Source organism: Pogoniulus pusillus, chromosome 14 (assembly GCF_015220805.1).
Source record: "Pogoniulus pusillus isolate bPogPus1 chromosome 14, bPogPus1.pri, whole genome shotgun sequence".
In the NCBI taxonomy this organism is placed as follows: Eukaryota; Metazoa; Chordata; class Aves; order Piciformes; family Lybiidae; genus Pogoniulus; species Pogoniulus pusillus.
This window is the reverse complement of record NC_087277.1, coordinates 28,605,512-28,620,958: the sequence shown is the minus strand read 5'-3', so window position 1 is coordinate 28,620,958 and position 15,447 is coordinate 28,605,512. Positions and strand designations below refer to the sequence as shown.

General features: G+C 49.8%; 2 protein-coding genes across 8 annotated transcripts in view; one reads left to right on the top strand and one right to left on the bottom strand.

Moving 5' to 3' along the window:
• CCNE2 (cyclin E2) lies at window positions 1-15,269 on the top strand. Of its 6 annotated transcripts, none has more exons than XM_064154716.1 (12): window positions 1-81; window positions 2,097-2,132; window positions 2,225-2,333; window positions 2,515-2,574; window positions 4,447-4,598; window positions 6,958-7,093; window positions 8,401-8,547; window positions 9,670-9,765; window positions 11,060-11,194; window positions 11,898-12,009; window positions 12,751-12,905; window positions 13,976-15,269. In XM_064154716.1, exons 2-12 carry the CDS (start codon window positions 2,119-2,121, stop codon window positions 14,075-14,077), a joined length of 1,218 nt encoding a protein of 405 aa, XP_064010786.1. In that variant the 5' UTR covers window positions 1-81; window positions 2,097-2,118; the 3' UTR covers window positions 14,078-15,269. The 6 variants fall into 6 exon arrangements, with proteins under 6 accessions (XP_064010786.1, XP_064010787.1, XP_064010791.1 ...); XM_064154717.1 differs by lacking the exon at window positions 1-81 and adding an exon at window positions 173-209; XM_064154721.1 differs by lacking the exons at window positions 1-81; window positions 13,976-15,269 and adding exons at window positions 376-427; window positions 13,611-13,910.
• Window positions 15,203-15,447, bottom strand: part of INTS8 (integrator complex subunit 8) — a 38,716-nt gene continuing 38,471 nt past the window's right edge. For both annotated transcript variants that reach the window (XM_064154713.1, XM_064154714.1), the window contains one exon: window positions 15,203-15,415. In XM_064154713.1, the coding sequence (XP_064010783.1) occupies window positions 15,299-15,415 (117 nt within the window). In that variant the 3' untranslated portion in view covers window positions 15,203-15,298. The remainder of the gene's footprint in view (window positions 15,416-15,447) is intronic.

Here is a 15,447-nt window from a genome sequence, read left to right as displayed (position 1 = left end):
GAGCCGCCCCGGAGCAGCGCGGACCGCGGACCGCGGCTGCGTGCAGCCCACCGGGATGGCGGCGCCGGAGGCGCTCCGCTGGTGAGGGGCGGCGGTGGCGGGGCAGCGGCCGGGGCAGCGGGCGGGCTGTCTGTATGGTGGCAGCACTCCCGCCGGCACGGTTCACTTGTCTCTCGGGGCGCCTTCCCCAAGGGAGCCGGGGCGGGCAGGTGAGACGAGGGCCATGTCCAGGATTGCCGCTTTTCTCTGGGGCGGCCCCGCGGCGAAGGGGCGGTGCTGGGGCGAGCGGGGCGCGGGCGCTGGCGGAGGGCGGGCAGCGGAGCTGTCTGCCGCCCTCGCACATGCGCAGCGCGGGCCCGGGCCGCGCTATATAGCGACTTGGCGCCGGCGCCAGCTGAGCAGCGCGGCCCGGGCGGCAGTGGCAGAGGTGCGCTGGGGTGGCGAGAGCGGGTCCTGCTAGTGGGAATGGGGGGTGGCTGTTGTGGTGGCGTTGATAGTGATGATGATGGTGGTGATGGCGGTGGCGGTGGTAGCAGTTAGTGGTATTGGCAGCGGTGGTTATGATGGTGATGATGATGGCAGTGGTGGCGGTACCGGCAGATTCTTTGCCAGTGAGGGGTGCAGTCGCCGTGAGTTGTGAGGTGGCGCGGGGCGGCGGTCGGGAGCGGGAGGGATGAGGCTGGCTGCCCGCCCTGGCAGTTTTGGAGGGAGAGCGGCTGAGGAGAGCTGTGGGTGAGTGTCCTTGCACAGCCTCATCCGTCTGTCCGGTGCCCTCCAGCCCGGGGCAGGGAGCGCTGCTGGGAGCAGCTGCGAGGGGAGATGGCCCGGGCGGGCACCGCTGGCGGAAGGCGGCACGGCGGACTAGGGTGTCGGCGGGAACCTGCCATCGCCCCTCTCTCCATCCCGCCACCCCACCTCGGGGCCGCCCGGCGGCCGAGAACCCTGCAGGGGGTTGGGGGGCGGGCTGCCCGGTTTTGGAGGGAGACGGTGGCGGTGGGGGTGGGGAAGCCGGGGCTGAGCCGCTTGGCGGGCTGACCCCGATTGCCGGCCCGCGCTCACCCCACCCCGGCGGGTCCCGGCTACCGCCACCCTGGCCCTCAGGACAGGGACTCGGTGAGGAGGGTGCCCGGTGTGGACCCCCGGGTCCTCGATCCGTGTAGCGTCCCGGTCGCAGCCCGGCTGGAGGGAGCCCCCGTTGCGGGCTCGCTCCCCGCTGCGGCAGTGTCCCTGTGCGCCAGGGCTCCCCCCGCCTTTTCCCTCAGGTTTTGGAGGGAGCCTGGCTGGCGGCAAGGCGGGAGCGCGGGGGAGGGGGCGCCGCGGTCCTGCCCCTCTCCCTCCCCTCACCCATCCCTTCGCACCCCTCGCCCCTGAATGGCAGAGGAGCAGGCGGCTGCTCGGCTCCTTCTGGAAGGAGAGCGAGGGCGGGCGGCGGCGGTGCCCCCAGCGCAGGTTGACCTCCGTGGCGCCCCGAGGCGTCCCGCCGGCCCGGGCGCAGCGCAGGCCGCCGCCTCCCCGCTCTCTGCAAATTGGCGCGGAACCCGCGCGGCGGGAGCGCGGGCGGCGGCGGGCGGCCCCGCTCGGCTCCCTGCGGCCCATCCCGACAGGTGTGGGGGGCTGGAGGCGAAGTTGCCCCAGAAGGAGCTGCTGCAGCGGCAAAACGCGTGCCTGTGTGGGTGCCTGGTGGCTGCGATCCGCTGGGTGTAGCGAGAGTGTGTGGGGTCACAGCCCTAGGGGAACATACACCCTGCATCATCTCGCTTGGGAAATCTCCCTCCATAGCTTCACCCCCTCAGTGCTCCCCTCTTGGCCTGGATGAGCCAAGCTGCCCGGAGCCAAACTGACCGCTCGCGTACGTGAAGATCCCTCTGTAACGCTTTAACAGTGTAAACCCCCGCAGCACATGGAGCTGCCTGTGATCACATACCACGGGATGTCCTCGGCTCAGATGTGCCTCACCAGTAAAATACCTGTGCCCATCTGTTTCAGTTGCACAAACCATGCTGCTCTCTGTGATGTCTCATGCTGCTCAGTACAGAACTTTGTTCTAACTTCTTGAGAGTACATTAACCAAGCTTGTCTTTATTCCTTTGACCCAGGTAGAGATCTTGCAACCCAAAGATGTCAAGACGCAGGTAAGCTGTTAGCATCGCAATACACTAAGCTTATTTGTATACATCTACCATTGCTGCTCTCCTAATGTCCAATGTGGTATCGTTTTTTGCAGTAGCCGTTTGCAAGCCAAGCAGCAGCAGCCACTGTCATGTCCAGAAGAGTCTCCAGAAGAGTTGCAGGCACTGGAACATTTCCAAACCAGAAAAAGGAGAACAGCAGAGGTGACAGTTTAGGCAGCTTGAAAAGCTAATAACCCTGAAAGTTATCCAGTGTATTTGGATAGGAGAAGACTTGCTCTGCTGAGCTAGAAAGTGGGGCAGGAGTAGGAACGGTTTGCTTTAGCCTCAGAGGGGGGTGTGCTGGTCATTGTCAGTGTACTGATGTGTGTCTCTCTCTCCACAGCAGGAGATTAAGAAAAGAGAAGACGGGAAAGTAGCTAAAAAACATCAATACGAGATTAAGGTAATTCAATCCTGAATAGTGGTTCAAGCTAGGTGAAGGAGTCTGGTTTATGTTGATGGGTGTGAAGTTGTGCATTCTGCTCTAGAAAGTATTGAATAGGGGAAGTGTCTACCTACAAGTAGCAAAAGCTGTGTGAGCTCAGCACTTAAGCATCTTTTTATGTGTTTCTGCTTTTTTTATAAGTGATTTTGTTGTAGATAGAGGATCCTTCCATGTGGAAACCACTGCAGAGTAATGTTAGGTGTAAAATGTGAATAAACCTAGATATTTCAGAATAATTCCACACACAGAACAGGTAAGGCCTAGAGGCAAGTTTAAACAAGATCACTGCACTTGTTAGAACTTCAGGTGTGGTTTCACAGCCATTTAGCTAAGAAGTCTCAGAACTATGCAGGACCTCGTTCATTTAGTAGTCCTTTTGATTATTTAAATCAGTTCTGGAATCTGTTTTAACTGACCTCGTGAGAAGCTTTACTGTTGTTTGTTTCAGAGTGGCTTAGTAAAAAGAATGTAAATTTCTTTTGCAAGCAATCTTGTTTGCAGCTTTTTCTATTTGTAAACCAAACGAGAGTAACAGCTATGGTGAAGCAAAACTCTTCTGACTGTGAAGCTGTCTTTGCAAACTCTGGAGGGGAAAAATGCCATGTCAGTCAGTCAGCAGCTGTGCTTGGATTGAAGCTGTGTGTCACATCTTAGGTTTTACTGAAAGGGAGAGCCCCTGCTCCTCTCTCTTTCCTTCCTTGATAGCTGGCCATACGCTCCGTGCCCTGTGTTGTTCCAGTTTTGGTTCTCATCAAATGGAAGTGTGCAGCTTCAACTTGCTAATTAGGCCCTACAACATAAGTTAATGTTCTGCCAGGTTAGCGAGTTGAATCAACCCAGTAGTAGGTCCAAGAAGCATCAAAGCTGACAATTAAGGAGTGAGACTTGGGCAGTGAGGATCACAGGAGAGAAGGATCAAGACTGCCCTTTTCTTACAGGTGTGTGGTGTTAAGATCAGTTCTTAGGGTCATCTAAACCTATTTCTAGGCAAACTAAAGTACCCCAAGGGAAGCATTAGTAGTTTACCTGGTGGGGCAGATATGAGAAGAATTTCTGTGTTCAGGGGCAGATGTTGCCCTTTTTTGTGAATGGGATTCACCTCTGTCTCCACAGAGCATGAAGTTGTGTCACCATTTTGAAGGCTGGCAGCCATTACAGCATTGCACATGCTCTATGCATTTGATACTTCCTTACTTGTGTTGGCTATGTACAACCAAATAGGTGCTAGCAAAACAAGTTGCAGAGTTAACCAAAATAATCTAGAATTCCTTCTCTGAATAACTTTGTGCTCTTCTCCTTTTGAGTCATTGCATCCTATACTTGCTGTTGGCAAGCTGAGACAGAGTTCACAGCTGTTGCTTGCTCAGTGGGTATCTAGCTCTGGAGCTGAGGTGGGTGGCTCCTCTCTGGAGTGCTTAATTGGATGATAACAAGTTGCTGAATTACCACTGAGATACAGCAGAACCTCCACCCTCTCCTTTCTTTTCCCTTTGAGTAGATAAGTAGATAGGACCAGCAACCCGATGTCCTGTGGTGTGGTGATGAGTACCTTTGCCTTATGTACTGCAGCTGAGCAGCTCAGGTTACTTGTGTCTTCATAAAGACAGCTGCTTTCTGAGTTTTCCAGGCTTATCAAATTTGTTTCTCAATGCTCCATCTTGACTGCAGAAAGCTTTGTTGGCATTTAGTCTCTGTCTTTGTTTCAGTGCTTGAAGTGATTCTGCTGTCTAGAAAGACTAGCATAGGTTAGATTTGTTGTTTCTGTAATCCCCTCCTTGCCTTTCTTGTTCTCACAATCAGCATTTAAAAGATACCTTCTTTATGTTGCAGAGTTGTTGGCCACCCACGATAACAGGAGGCATCTCACCTTGCATCATTATTGAAACCCCTCACAAAGAATCAGTCACCACTGACTTCTCAAGGTTCAAAAAATACAGGTTCAGAAACCTCTTCATAAATCCATCACCCTTGCCAGAACTCAAGTAAGTTTACCAGCTGCAGTTGTTTGGGTTTTATCAAATATGCTGAACTACTGTAGTGAAATCTGCTGTTGTACTGAGTGTAAGTGTGCAGTACTAAGCCCATGCCTCTGCTTGTCTCTGCCATACAATTTTATGTCCAGAGACACAGATTCTGTGGGCTTCATTCTCCAATCTTAATAAATACAGCAGAGAATCACAGAAGGTTAGGGGCTGGAAAGGACTTCCAGAGATCATCTAGCCCAACTCTTGCCAGAGCAGGTTACACAAGAACACATCTGGGTGGGTTTTGAATGTCTCCAGAGAAGGAGGCTCCACAACCTCTCTGGGCAGGCTGCTCTAGGACTCCAGCGTCCTCACAGTAAATGAGTTTCCCCTCAGGTGTATCCTCCTGTGTTCCAGCTTGTACCTGCTGTTCCTTGTTCTATCACTGAACACCAGTGAAAAGAGACCAACACCTTCATCCTGACACCCATCCCTCAGATGTTTATTGGCATTGCTAAGGTCCCATCTCAGCCTTCTCTTCTTGAGACCAAACAGCCCCACTCTTTTCCTCACAGAAGAGTTGTTCAAGTCCCCCTGATCATCCTTGTAACCTCTGTTGGACTCTCCAGCAGATCCCTGTCTCTCTTGAACTGGGGAGCCCAAAACTGGAGGCAGTATTCCAGACGTCTTCTCACCGGGGCAGAGTAGAGTGGCAGGACAATCTCCCTAGACCTGCTGGCCACACTTTTCCTGATGCTCTTGGCTACAAGGGCACACTACTGGCCCATACAGAACTTGCTGTCCTCTAGGACTCTAAGGTCTTTCTCCACGGAGCTGCTTTCCAGCAGATAATATTTACCTTTTGGAGCTGCCTGTTTATGCTGTAGACTCCTAAGAGGTTAAACTGAAAACATCTTTCAGTGCTATTAGATGTGAGGGCCCAAAAAAATAGAAGTAAACAACAACATCAAGTCATGATGAAAATAATTACAAACTAAACCCAGGCCCTATGACAGAATTAACCAGGTTGGAAAAGACCTCTAGAATCATTGAGTCCAACCTATCACCTAAGTCTTCTAATTATCCAAACCATGGCACTAAGTGCCTCATCCAGCTTCCATTCCAGGGGTGGTGACTCCACCACCTCTCCAGGCAGCCCATTCCAATGCAAATCACTCTTTCCATGTAGAACTTCCTAACATCCAGCCTAAAACTGCCCTGGCACAGCTTGAGGCTGTGTCCTCTTGTTCTGTCCCTGGTTGCCTGGCAGAAGAGACCAACCTCACCTGGCTACCACCTCCTTTCAGATGTAGACAACAATGAGCTGTCTGCCCTGAGCCTCTTTTCTAGGCTGCACACCCCCAGCTCCCTCAGCCTCTCCTCACAGACTGTGCTCCAGGCCCCTCACCAGCCATTCTGCCCTTCTCTGGACATGGTCAAGCACCTCAACATCTTAAAGTACTGGACTCAAGGTGCTGCCTGAGCAGTGCTGAGTACAAGGGCAGAATGACCTCCCTGGTCCTATATTAATGATACAGGCAACTTTCTCTTCCCCAGCAGACCTGCTGCTAATAAATGCTAAGTTACTAAAGAACAAGAACTCAGTTTTTCTCACAAGAGCCTGTTGCTGAGCTTTATGGTAGGCTAGAAAAGGAATGATTAAGTAACTTCCAGACACCATCTGTACACAGAACCACTAAGGCTGGAAAATCCTTTGAAATCATCATAGTCCAACCATAACCTAACTTCATGTCCTGAAGCACCACATCTGCAGCTTCTTGAACACATTCAGGGATGGTGACTCTGCCACCTCCCTGGGCATCCTGTTCCAACCCCTCACCACTCTCTCAGTAAAGATGTTTTTCCATATGTCTGATCTAAACCTGCCCTGACACAAACCCATTTCCTTTCATCCTATCCCTGGTTACTTGGGAGAAGAGACCAACCCCAGCTCAGCTTTTCATCTGCTCTCTGGACAGCACCTGACTAGGGAAAATAGTAGGCCCTGGTTGTATGTGCAACTTCGAGGTGCTCATGTTAATTTTATTGGTTGTGTAAGACTGGAATTGCTGACGATCTTGGGAAGGTGTTGTGATGTAAAACACTCAAACTACCTGCTGCTTTCTAATTATCTAGGTTCCTAGAATGACTTCTGTTGGGAGAGACCTCAGAGATCACATTCTCCAACCCCCCTGCCATGGGCAGGGATGCCCCTCAGCTAGACTTGGCTGCTCAAGGCCTTAATTAGCATGAAGATCTTTCATTATGTATCATGTTTCTTTCTGTTCCTGCATATCTGTAACCAGTAATGGGTTTCTAGTCCTTTTGTGAAGGTGTGTGTCAACTGAACAGTGCTTTGTGTAACTTTCTTCCATAGCTGGGGAAATTCCAAAGATGTCTGGCTCAACATCCTGAAGAAGGAGAACAGATACGCTCACTGCAAGCATTTCACATCGCTCCATTCCAGTTTGCAGCCTCACATGAGATCAATACTGTTGGACTGGCTCTTGGAGGTGTGTTCTTTTGCTTGCTTTGCCATGTGTTATGCCTGTGAAGAGCCAGGTCAAAGCACAGCTTTGCATAAACATCTAAGAGCAAAATGTACAGTAATAATAAATGCCCAATCTAGTTTGAAACAGGAGGGTTCCAAACTGCTTTTTGATCCTCCTGGTGAGCTACACTTGGGTCTCCCTTGGCAGGAGACGCTGAACCTTCCACACACAGTAGTACTTCATTTTTGCACTTAGAACCACGGAGTTGTGTTGGTTGGAAAAGCCCTTTAAGATCCAGTCCAACCATTCCCTAACTCCACCAAGGCTGGTGATAAGCCATGTCACTCAGCACCACATCTCTGTCTCTTTCAAATACCTCCCTGGGGAGCTTGTTCCAGTCTTTGAGAACCCTTTCAGGGAAGAGTTTTCTTCTAATATCCAACCTAAACCTCCCTTGGTGCAACCTGAGGCTATTTACTCTTGTCTTGTCACTTGTTACTAAGGAGGAGAGACCAACCCCCACCCTTTGTCAACTTCCTTTCAGGTAGTTGTAGAGAGTGATAAGGTCTCCTCTCCTACCCACGAGAGGAGGTCTGAGGAAGAGAAGGCTACCACCACATTTATCAGCAGGCTGGAAAGCACTTTGACCACATGCTTTGTTAAACTGAGATCTGTAAGAGGTGGCTCCTGCAAGAACTGCTGAAGGGGAGGGCACTGCTAGCTTGTGAAGCATGCTGGGCTGGGGCATCTAAAAGCATCCTCACCTTCCCAGGATCTCCAGCTCTGCAATCCCATTGTGGTGCTTTGGTTTATAGATGTACCACTTGACACAATACTTGGAGGGAAGGAAGAAGTCTCTGAGACATTTGTATTGGAATTGCTAGAGACGGATTAGGTTTGGAGCTCTGACTTCACATCCTGGACATGAGACAACTCTGTGTATTTACTTGGCTTACCAGCCTGGCCCTGACTTATGTCCAGAGCTCTTAAATGTCAGCCACTGATGCTGTTTGCTCATTTATTAGTGAATTTTTATGACAAGAGTAGAAGGAACTCATGCACTTGTGGCTGGCCTCTGAAAGTTCTTGACAGAGGCAGGATCTGACTTGAAAATTATTACAAATACATCATACCCAATCTGCTTTTAGTTGGGAGCATGGGAAATACTTTTTCCACTCCCATGCTAACCACTGCATCCTCACACACCCAGGTGTGCAACACTGTGTGTGTACAAAAGCAACAACTGCTGCCGTTGAAGCCTGAGCAACCCCAGGTGTGTGCAGGAGGTTTTGATAGAAGCAAACTGGATTCTTTTTGTCCTGTTGCAGGTATGTGAGGTGTATGCACTCCACAGGGAAACCTTCTACCTAGCCCAAGACTTTTTTGACAGATTCATGTTGACACAGAAGAACATTAACAAGAGTATGCTTCAGCTCATAGGAATTACCTCATTATTCATTGCTTCCAAACTGGAGGTAAGAAGCTCTGTTACAGGGAGGGGGTTATAGAGTTTGGAATAGCTAAAGAGACATTTCACAGAATCTTATTTCTGCTGTCTGAATCTGTTGAACTTGGTGGTAGTCATACAGCACTGAGAGCTGGAAGGGGAGAGAGTTGTGCATATGTCAATCTCTTCAAGTGCAGCCTCTGCCCCACCTTTCCTCAGCAGCAGGGAAGAAGACAGCATAAACCTAAAAGGCATGCAGATGTGTTAGGAATATCTAGGTTCTGTCTTTTTCCAACCATGCAGCAGTTGATAAACAACCTCAGGAATGGGTGAGATGAAAACCAAGCCTGAGCCTCAGTCTGCTGTAGGTTAGGCTGATATTGCAGTAAAGGCATGGAATGGAGTGGATTTTCCTCACTGGAAGTGCAGTGATAGTGGTGGGTGACATTGTATACTGCACCTACGAGCCAAGAGTGGATATCTGTGTAATATCTGGGAGGCTGGGCTGGGAGCACAATCTGGGATACTCCATTTTTCTGCTCAGAATTGCCCCCAGCTGGCTGCTGTTCCTAAGGCCAGAGCAGTGTGCAGTTGTCTATCCTATGAAAGTGCAGGGGGTGTCAGTAGAGAAGCAGTTCAATGGCCTCAACTGGCAAATGTCTTTGTTAACCCCCTTTTTTCCCATGGATTTTGCCAGCTACAGTGGCTGTGGGATTTCTCCTCGGCTTTTTTCTATCTCTTCTGAAAAAGAAGAAATCTGGCATGGCAGCTCTGGCAGTGCAGGTGCCTGGGTCAGTAAAGCCACTTCTGACAGTAGTGGACTCTGTGGGAATTAGGACCTGCTTCACATCTGAAGGGATGGCTGAGTAGAAAGCAGGGTAAAGCAGGGTGTTCTGCTTGACAGGTCAGTTTTTCTCCCCCCCAAAGCTAGAAGAGTCACAATCAATCTGACCTCTACTACAGCAGAGATCATGGAACTGACTTGTGTTTAGTTTCTCCTCATCCTCACTCCATGGGCAAAACTCTGTTCTAGAATAAGAAATATTAATATTCCAATGTGGACTGAAAAGTATTTGCCAGTGATCTTCTCAGGCTTTCTTAGGGCTGTAAGGCCCTCTAATACTTACCTCTCCTCTCCCTTCCTCCAAAGGAAATTTATGCTCCTAAAATACAGGAATTTGCCTATGTCACGGATGGTGCTTGCAGTGAAGATGACATTGTAAGGATGGAGCTCATTATGTTGAAGGTAATAACTCTGCCCAGCTTGCTGGTTGAAAGGCTGCCCAGCTTGCTGGTTGAAAGGCTGCCCAGCTTTAATGTCACCTGCTTCCTTGAGAAAAGCAATCTGAGCAAGGAGCAGCTCGAGAGCAGTGTGGAGGAAAAGGACTTGGGGCTGTCAGTTGGTGACAAACTCCCCAGAAGCCAGCACTGGTCACTGGCAGCCCAGCAGGCAGCTGTGTGCTGGCTGCAGCCAGAGCAGGGAGAGCAGCAGCAAAGGGAGGGGGTTCTGCCCCTCTGCTCTGCTGAGACCACACCTGCTGCACTGCTTTGAGTTCTGGTGCCCCCAGCAAAAGAGAGACATGGGAGCTGCTGGAGAGAGTCTAGAGGAGGCCACAGAGATGATCAGAGGACTGGAGAACCTCCCTTATAGGGACAAGCTGGAAGAGTCGGGCCTGTTCAGCCTAGAGAGGAGAAGGCTGCAGGGAGACCTTTCAGCAGCCTTCTAGTACCTGAAGGAGACCACAAGAAAGCCAGGAAGGGACTTTTGACAAGGGCTTGTAGTGATAGGATGAGAGTGAATGGATCGAAGCTTGAGAAGGGCAGATTTAGACTGGAGATCAGGAAGAAATTCTTTCCAGTGAGGATGGTGAGACCCTGGCACAGGTTGCTCAGAGAGATTGTGAATGCCCCCTCCCTGGGGGTGCTTAAGGCCAGGTTCGATGAGGCCTTGAGCAGCCTGGATGGTCTTTGAGATCCCTTCCAACCCTTTCTATGAATCTCTGGCTTTGTTTATGTGAAACAACCAAACTGTCACTGCATGTGCAGTAGACCCCTGCAGGTCCTGAGATAAAGGGGCTTCTCCTGCAGGGCAGACCAGAAAGCAGTAGCTGTAATGTACTGCACTTGCCAGGGTCCTTTACTGTGCAGGAACCCTCTGGGAGAGCACTGAACACTACTCAGTGCTTCTTACATTGGAAGGGATCCATCTTTACTATCACAGAAACTCACTGCACATTTATTCTTCTGTCAGAGAGGTGAGCTTGGGGAAAGGCTCTCATTTCCCAGCTTCCAAAAGGAGAAGGTCTGCATCTGTGCAGTTCATCTAGGAGTACCTGTTTGTGCTGCCTGGAATGCACTGTTGAAAGAGCAGTGAGAATGCAATCTGAAATGAATGCCCTTGAAACTACATTATCCTCAGTGTCTCTCGAGGCTCTCTGCAACAAGCTGAGCCAACTGGGAAGGGGAGGAGGGGCAAAACCGTTTGAAGCATGGAACTACCCTTGCCTCGTTTTAGGTTCTTATCTGTTTAATATTTGCAGGCTTTAAAATGGGAACTCTGTCCAGTGACAATCATCTCTTGGCTGAACCTCTATCTTCAGGTGGATGCTCTGAAGGACATTCCAAAAGTGCTGCTACCTCAGTATTCTCAGGAAAAATTCATTCAGATAGCACAGGTGGGTTTAAACTGTATCAGGAACTGCTTCTCAGAGTGGCTACAGCAGAACAGAAAGTCCCCAAAGCCATGGGGGATGCTTGTCCTTGTTTCACCTCAGCTGTTACTTTGTTAAGGAAGGTGCAAGTTTGACTTTGCCCCAGAAGTTCACTCTCCACTTGAAGACACGAATCCATCTGTTTCTTGTCTCCTTGCTCTTGCCTATTTTAAGGCTTTTCCGAACCCATCTTGGGTTTTGTTTGTTTGTTTGTTTTTTTTAATCAGAGTTCTGCAAACAGTGGCAGCAGCTGGAGAGAGGCTGTGGACAATTGGATGAGTTTCACCTCTATTGTTTGTAACTGTGTAGCTGCCCAGGAGTCTGAGCAGAGTTTTGACTGCTTAGAAACTGTTTTTATGGGGGTGCTGTGTCCAGCCTCAGAGAGTCTGACTGAAGAGTAGACTGGTGTCAGCCACAGAGCTGCTAGGTGGTGTTTTAAGAGCCTCCTGATCTACTTCAGTCTGTACAGGCAAAGTGTCTTTGTTGCTCTAAGAACACAAACTGGTTCACATCACCTCTGAGACCCACTTTAACTGGGGCCAAATTCAAACGATCTTTGTGCAATTTCAAGTATCAGCAGGAGGAGGACTGCTATAAGCACTGCACTTTGACTATCCTCTTGTTAAAATCTGTAATGCTCATTTTATCCACCCTTTTATTTCCACAGCTCTTAGACCTGTGTATTCTGGATGTGAATTCTTTGGACTTCCAGTACAGGACACTGGCTGCTGCAGCACTCTGCCACTATACCTCAGCTGAAGTAGTTAAGAAAGCTTCAGGTAAGAAGCTTTTGTATAAATCTTGGTCTTGTTAAGCAGGGAATTCTGGAAGCTGTTAACATGCTTGAGGCTGCTAAGAGTGACTTACTGCAGGGACACCAACATTGTCTTCTGTCCTGTGGCTTGGATTCAACCTTGGCTAATTTCACTTGCACTATTTTGGGTGTTACAAAGCTGCAGGAAAAGAAGGAAGCCCTTTTGAGAAGACCAGGGAAGCACTTGCTGAAGCAGATGAAATGGAGCAGATGATTTATTTATTCACCTTTCTTGCTTTTTGACTAACACTGCTCTAAGAGTCACAGGGGCTTTTTTGGGATCATTAGCTGCTGCTTCTCCCAAATGTTACCAGTCATCTTTGGCTGTCAGCAGCACTCAGGTAGCCTCTGTGTTGTTTCCTACCAGCCTTAGAAAGTAGAAAAAACCCTCATAATAAATACTCAAGCTCAGCCCTTGTGTGTTGCCTGAGGTACCCCTAAAGGAGTGTGACAGCAGTGTAGTGTGTGTCTTCTTACAGGGTGACCCAAAACAGCACTCTCTTCAGCCTCACTTGCTAAGCAGCAGGAACACTCGTGGCCAGAGAGCTGCTTTGCTGTGCTCACTGCCCTCAGCCATGAGCAGAAGGAAATGCTGGGAGTGCCTGAGTTTTTCCCTGCTCTATTGCTCAGTGTTGAGTCTGAAATGATTTCTTGTTGAACACTCTGCAACTCTGTCATAAATACAGTCCTGTGCTCTACCCTCCAGGTTTAGACTGGGACAGCATTTCAGAGTGTGTAGAATGGATGGTTCCCTTTGTGAACGTGGCAAAAAAGGTCCCTGTGAAGCTGAAGAACTTCAAGAAGGTTGCAGCAGAAGACAGACACAATATCCAGACCCACACAAACTACTTGGACATGCTGGTAAGTGCTGTGTGTGCTTGCTGTTGAGGCAGGGGAGGGGTGTGCATTGCACACCCCAAGAGCAGAGTCCTGCATCTGGGGAGGAATAACAACAGGCACCACTACAGGCTGGGGGCTGCCCTGCTGGAAAGCAGCTCCATGGAGAAAGACTTGGGAGTGCTGGTGGACAGCAAGTCCTGTATGGGCCAGCAATGTGCCCTTGTGGCCAAGAGGGCCAAGGGCATCCTAGGGTGCACCAGGAAAAGTGTGGCCAGCAGGGCTAGGGAGGTTCGTTTGCCCCTCTGCTCTGTCCTGCTGAGATCGCACCAGGAATATTGTGTCCAGTTTTGGGCTCCCCCATCAGAGACAGACACCTGCTGGAGAGAGCCCAGCAGACAGCAATGAGGATGACTGAGGGACTTGAGCATCTCCCCTCTGAAGAGACAGAATCCTGGGGCTGTTTCTCCTGCAGAAGACTAAAAGGGGATCTGATCAGTGTGTATAAACATCAGAGAGGTGGTTGTCAAGTAGCTGGGACCAATCTCTTTCCAGTGGGCAGCAGCAGCAATAAGACTAGATACAAATTCAAATACCTCAGCAATTGATCTCAACATGAGGAGAAACTCTACAGTGAGGGTGACAGAGCCTTGGAGCAGGCTGCCTGGAGTGGTTGTGGCGTCTCCTCCTCTGGAGACTTTCAGCCCACCTGTATGTGTTCCTGTGCAGACTACACTGGGTGATCCTGCTTGGCAGGGTGCTTGTGCTGGATGAACTCTGGAGGTCCCTTCCACTCTCTTAAGGTTCTGTGAGTCTGGCCAGGCACTGAAGGGTGGTCAAACACCTTCCTGCTCTAATCTGGTCTGGCTCACCTCCAGCAATGTGGTCAGCGGCTTTGGCTCCTGCCTTAAAGTAAATGTGCTTTACCAGGCAGAAGTGCTGGTGATGTGTTTCAAAGACCATGTCACCTGCTGCCTTTCTTCAGCATCCAACATCTGGAGCCCCTGACCTGTACAAGCAGTGAGGAAGCAATGCTGAATGTTGGTGGCTGTCATCACAGGTATTAACTGTTGTCATCTTCTCCCACTACACAGGAAGAAGTGAACAGTGGAGTAATACCTACTGCCCCAGGTCAGTTATCACCTGTGTCAACAGGAGGAATAATAACCCCTCCCAAAAGTACAGAGAAGAAATGAAATACAGACCCACAACCACAATGAACAGTTTCAGAAACAAGACTTGGTGCTTCAGAACAAGACTACACTAAAGGTGACCTCATGCTCTCTACTGCTAGTCAAGACTTGGGCAGTAGCAGACCCAGCAAACAGAGCAGCAGCTGGAAATCAAGACTGGTGTCCTCCTTACAGACTTGATGAAAAAGACCAAGTCCCTCCATGCTAGTGAAGGAACCTGGGCTGTGGTCCATTCTCAGACACAACTCAGTTCAGGTCTGACCCTTCCAAACTTAGGAGTTCAAGAACTTTTCCAAAACCAGCCTAGAAGCAAAGTTTGTCCACTCAGCTTCCACGGCACACTTGGGCCAGCTCTGCAGATGAACTTCATGGCAGCTTGTTTCCTTTCCTTGTTAAAGTCAGAGCTGAAAGGCTGATTTAGCCCCCAGCAGCTCAGGTACAGCAGTGAAGGAGCCTTCTCTGAAACCACCCTGCCATCAGAGTAGTGCAGCCAGCCCTGCACACAAGTCTAGCTCCACAGCAGGGTGATGCATTTCAGGTGGCACTTTGAGGGCTGCTGTAAACTTCGGTTCCAGTGCTGTGCTGACCTCAGGTAAGAGTACAGCCAAAGGCACTGCAGCTTAAGTACCCATAACTGGAAGAAGCACAGTCCTGAAAGGGAGAGCTCTATGTTGTAAGACCAAGCCACAAGGAATGGACAGGAGAGAGCTGGAGAGGGAACAGAAACAGGTGAGCTGCTGGGGCTCTGCAACCACTCACACCATAGGAGCAGTATTTAACTGTGGAGCTGTGTTCTGACAGTGTTTGTAAACAGCATCAACTAAACTACTGTGTTTGCCTTGCAATGTTCACTACCTCTGCATCACTTCTGTGGTGAAGGGACAGTGCTGGATAAGATGGGTATTGGTCTTCCTCTTCCAAGCTGCTCCTCCCTGTGCCCCACATCCAGGGGGCTAGAGCATCAGGTGCCACCCACATCCACACCAAACTCAGCAAACTTGAATTCTTTAAACAAGCCATGGTGGAAGGAGCTGAAGGTGCTTGCAGCCTTCTGTACAGTGTGTAAAAAGAAGGGGTTTATTACGAGAGTTCACCTATTGCTAAAGAGAAAGAGGCTTAGACTGTAAATGTTGTACAAAAGTTTAAATGAATTTAAAAAATAAAGCCTGAGATTTTTGTTTTTCACTTTCACACACACTTTGTTAAGAGTCTTTCAGCATTAGCCTAGAAGTAAAGTTTTGCCATTGCTTGGAGAAACCTCTTTTTCCTTCTCTGAGCAGCAAGCTGTAGGACTTCCTCGGGGTTACTGGCGTTCAGCTCTGTCTGGCCAATGGCTTTTATCTGAGGACACAGGAGGAGACATCTCTAGCAGC

Coding starts and splice junctions, on each gene's coding strand:
- CCNE2 (XM_064154716.1), top strand. Junction 8,548..9,669: donor TCATTGCTTCCAAACTGGAG/GTAAGAAGCTCT, acceptor CTTCCTCCAAAG/GAAATTTATGCTCCTAAAAT. Junction 9,766..11,059: donor TGGAGCTCATTATGTTGAAG/GTAATAACTCTG, acceptor TAATATTTGCAG/GCTTTAAAATGGGAACTCTG.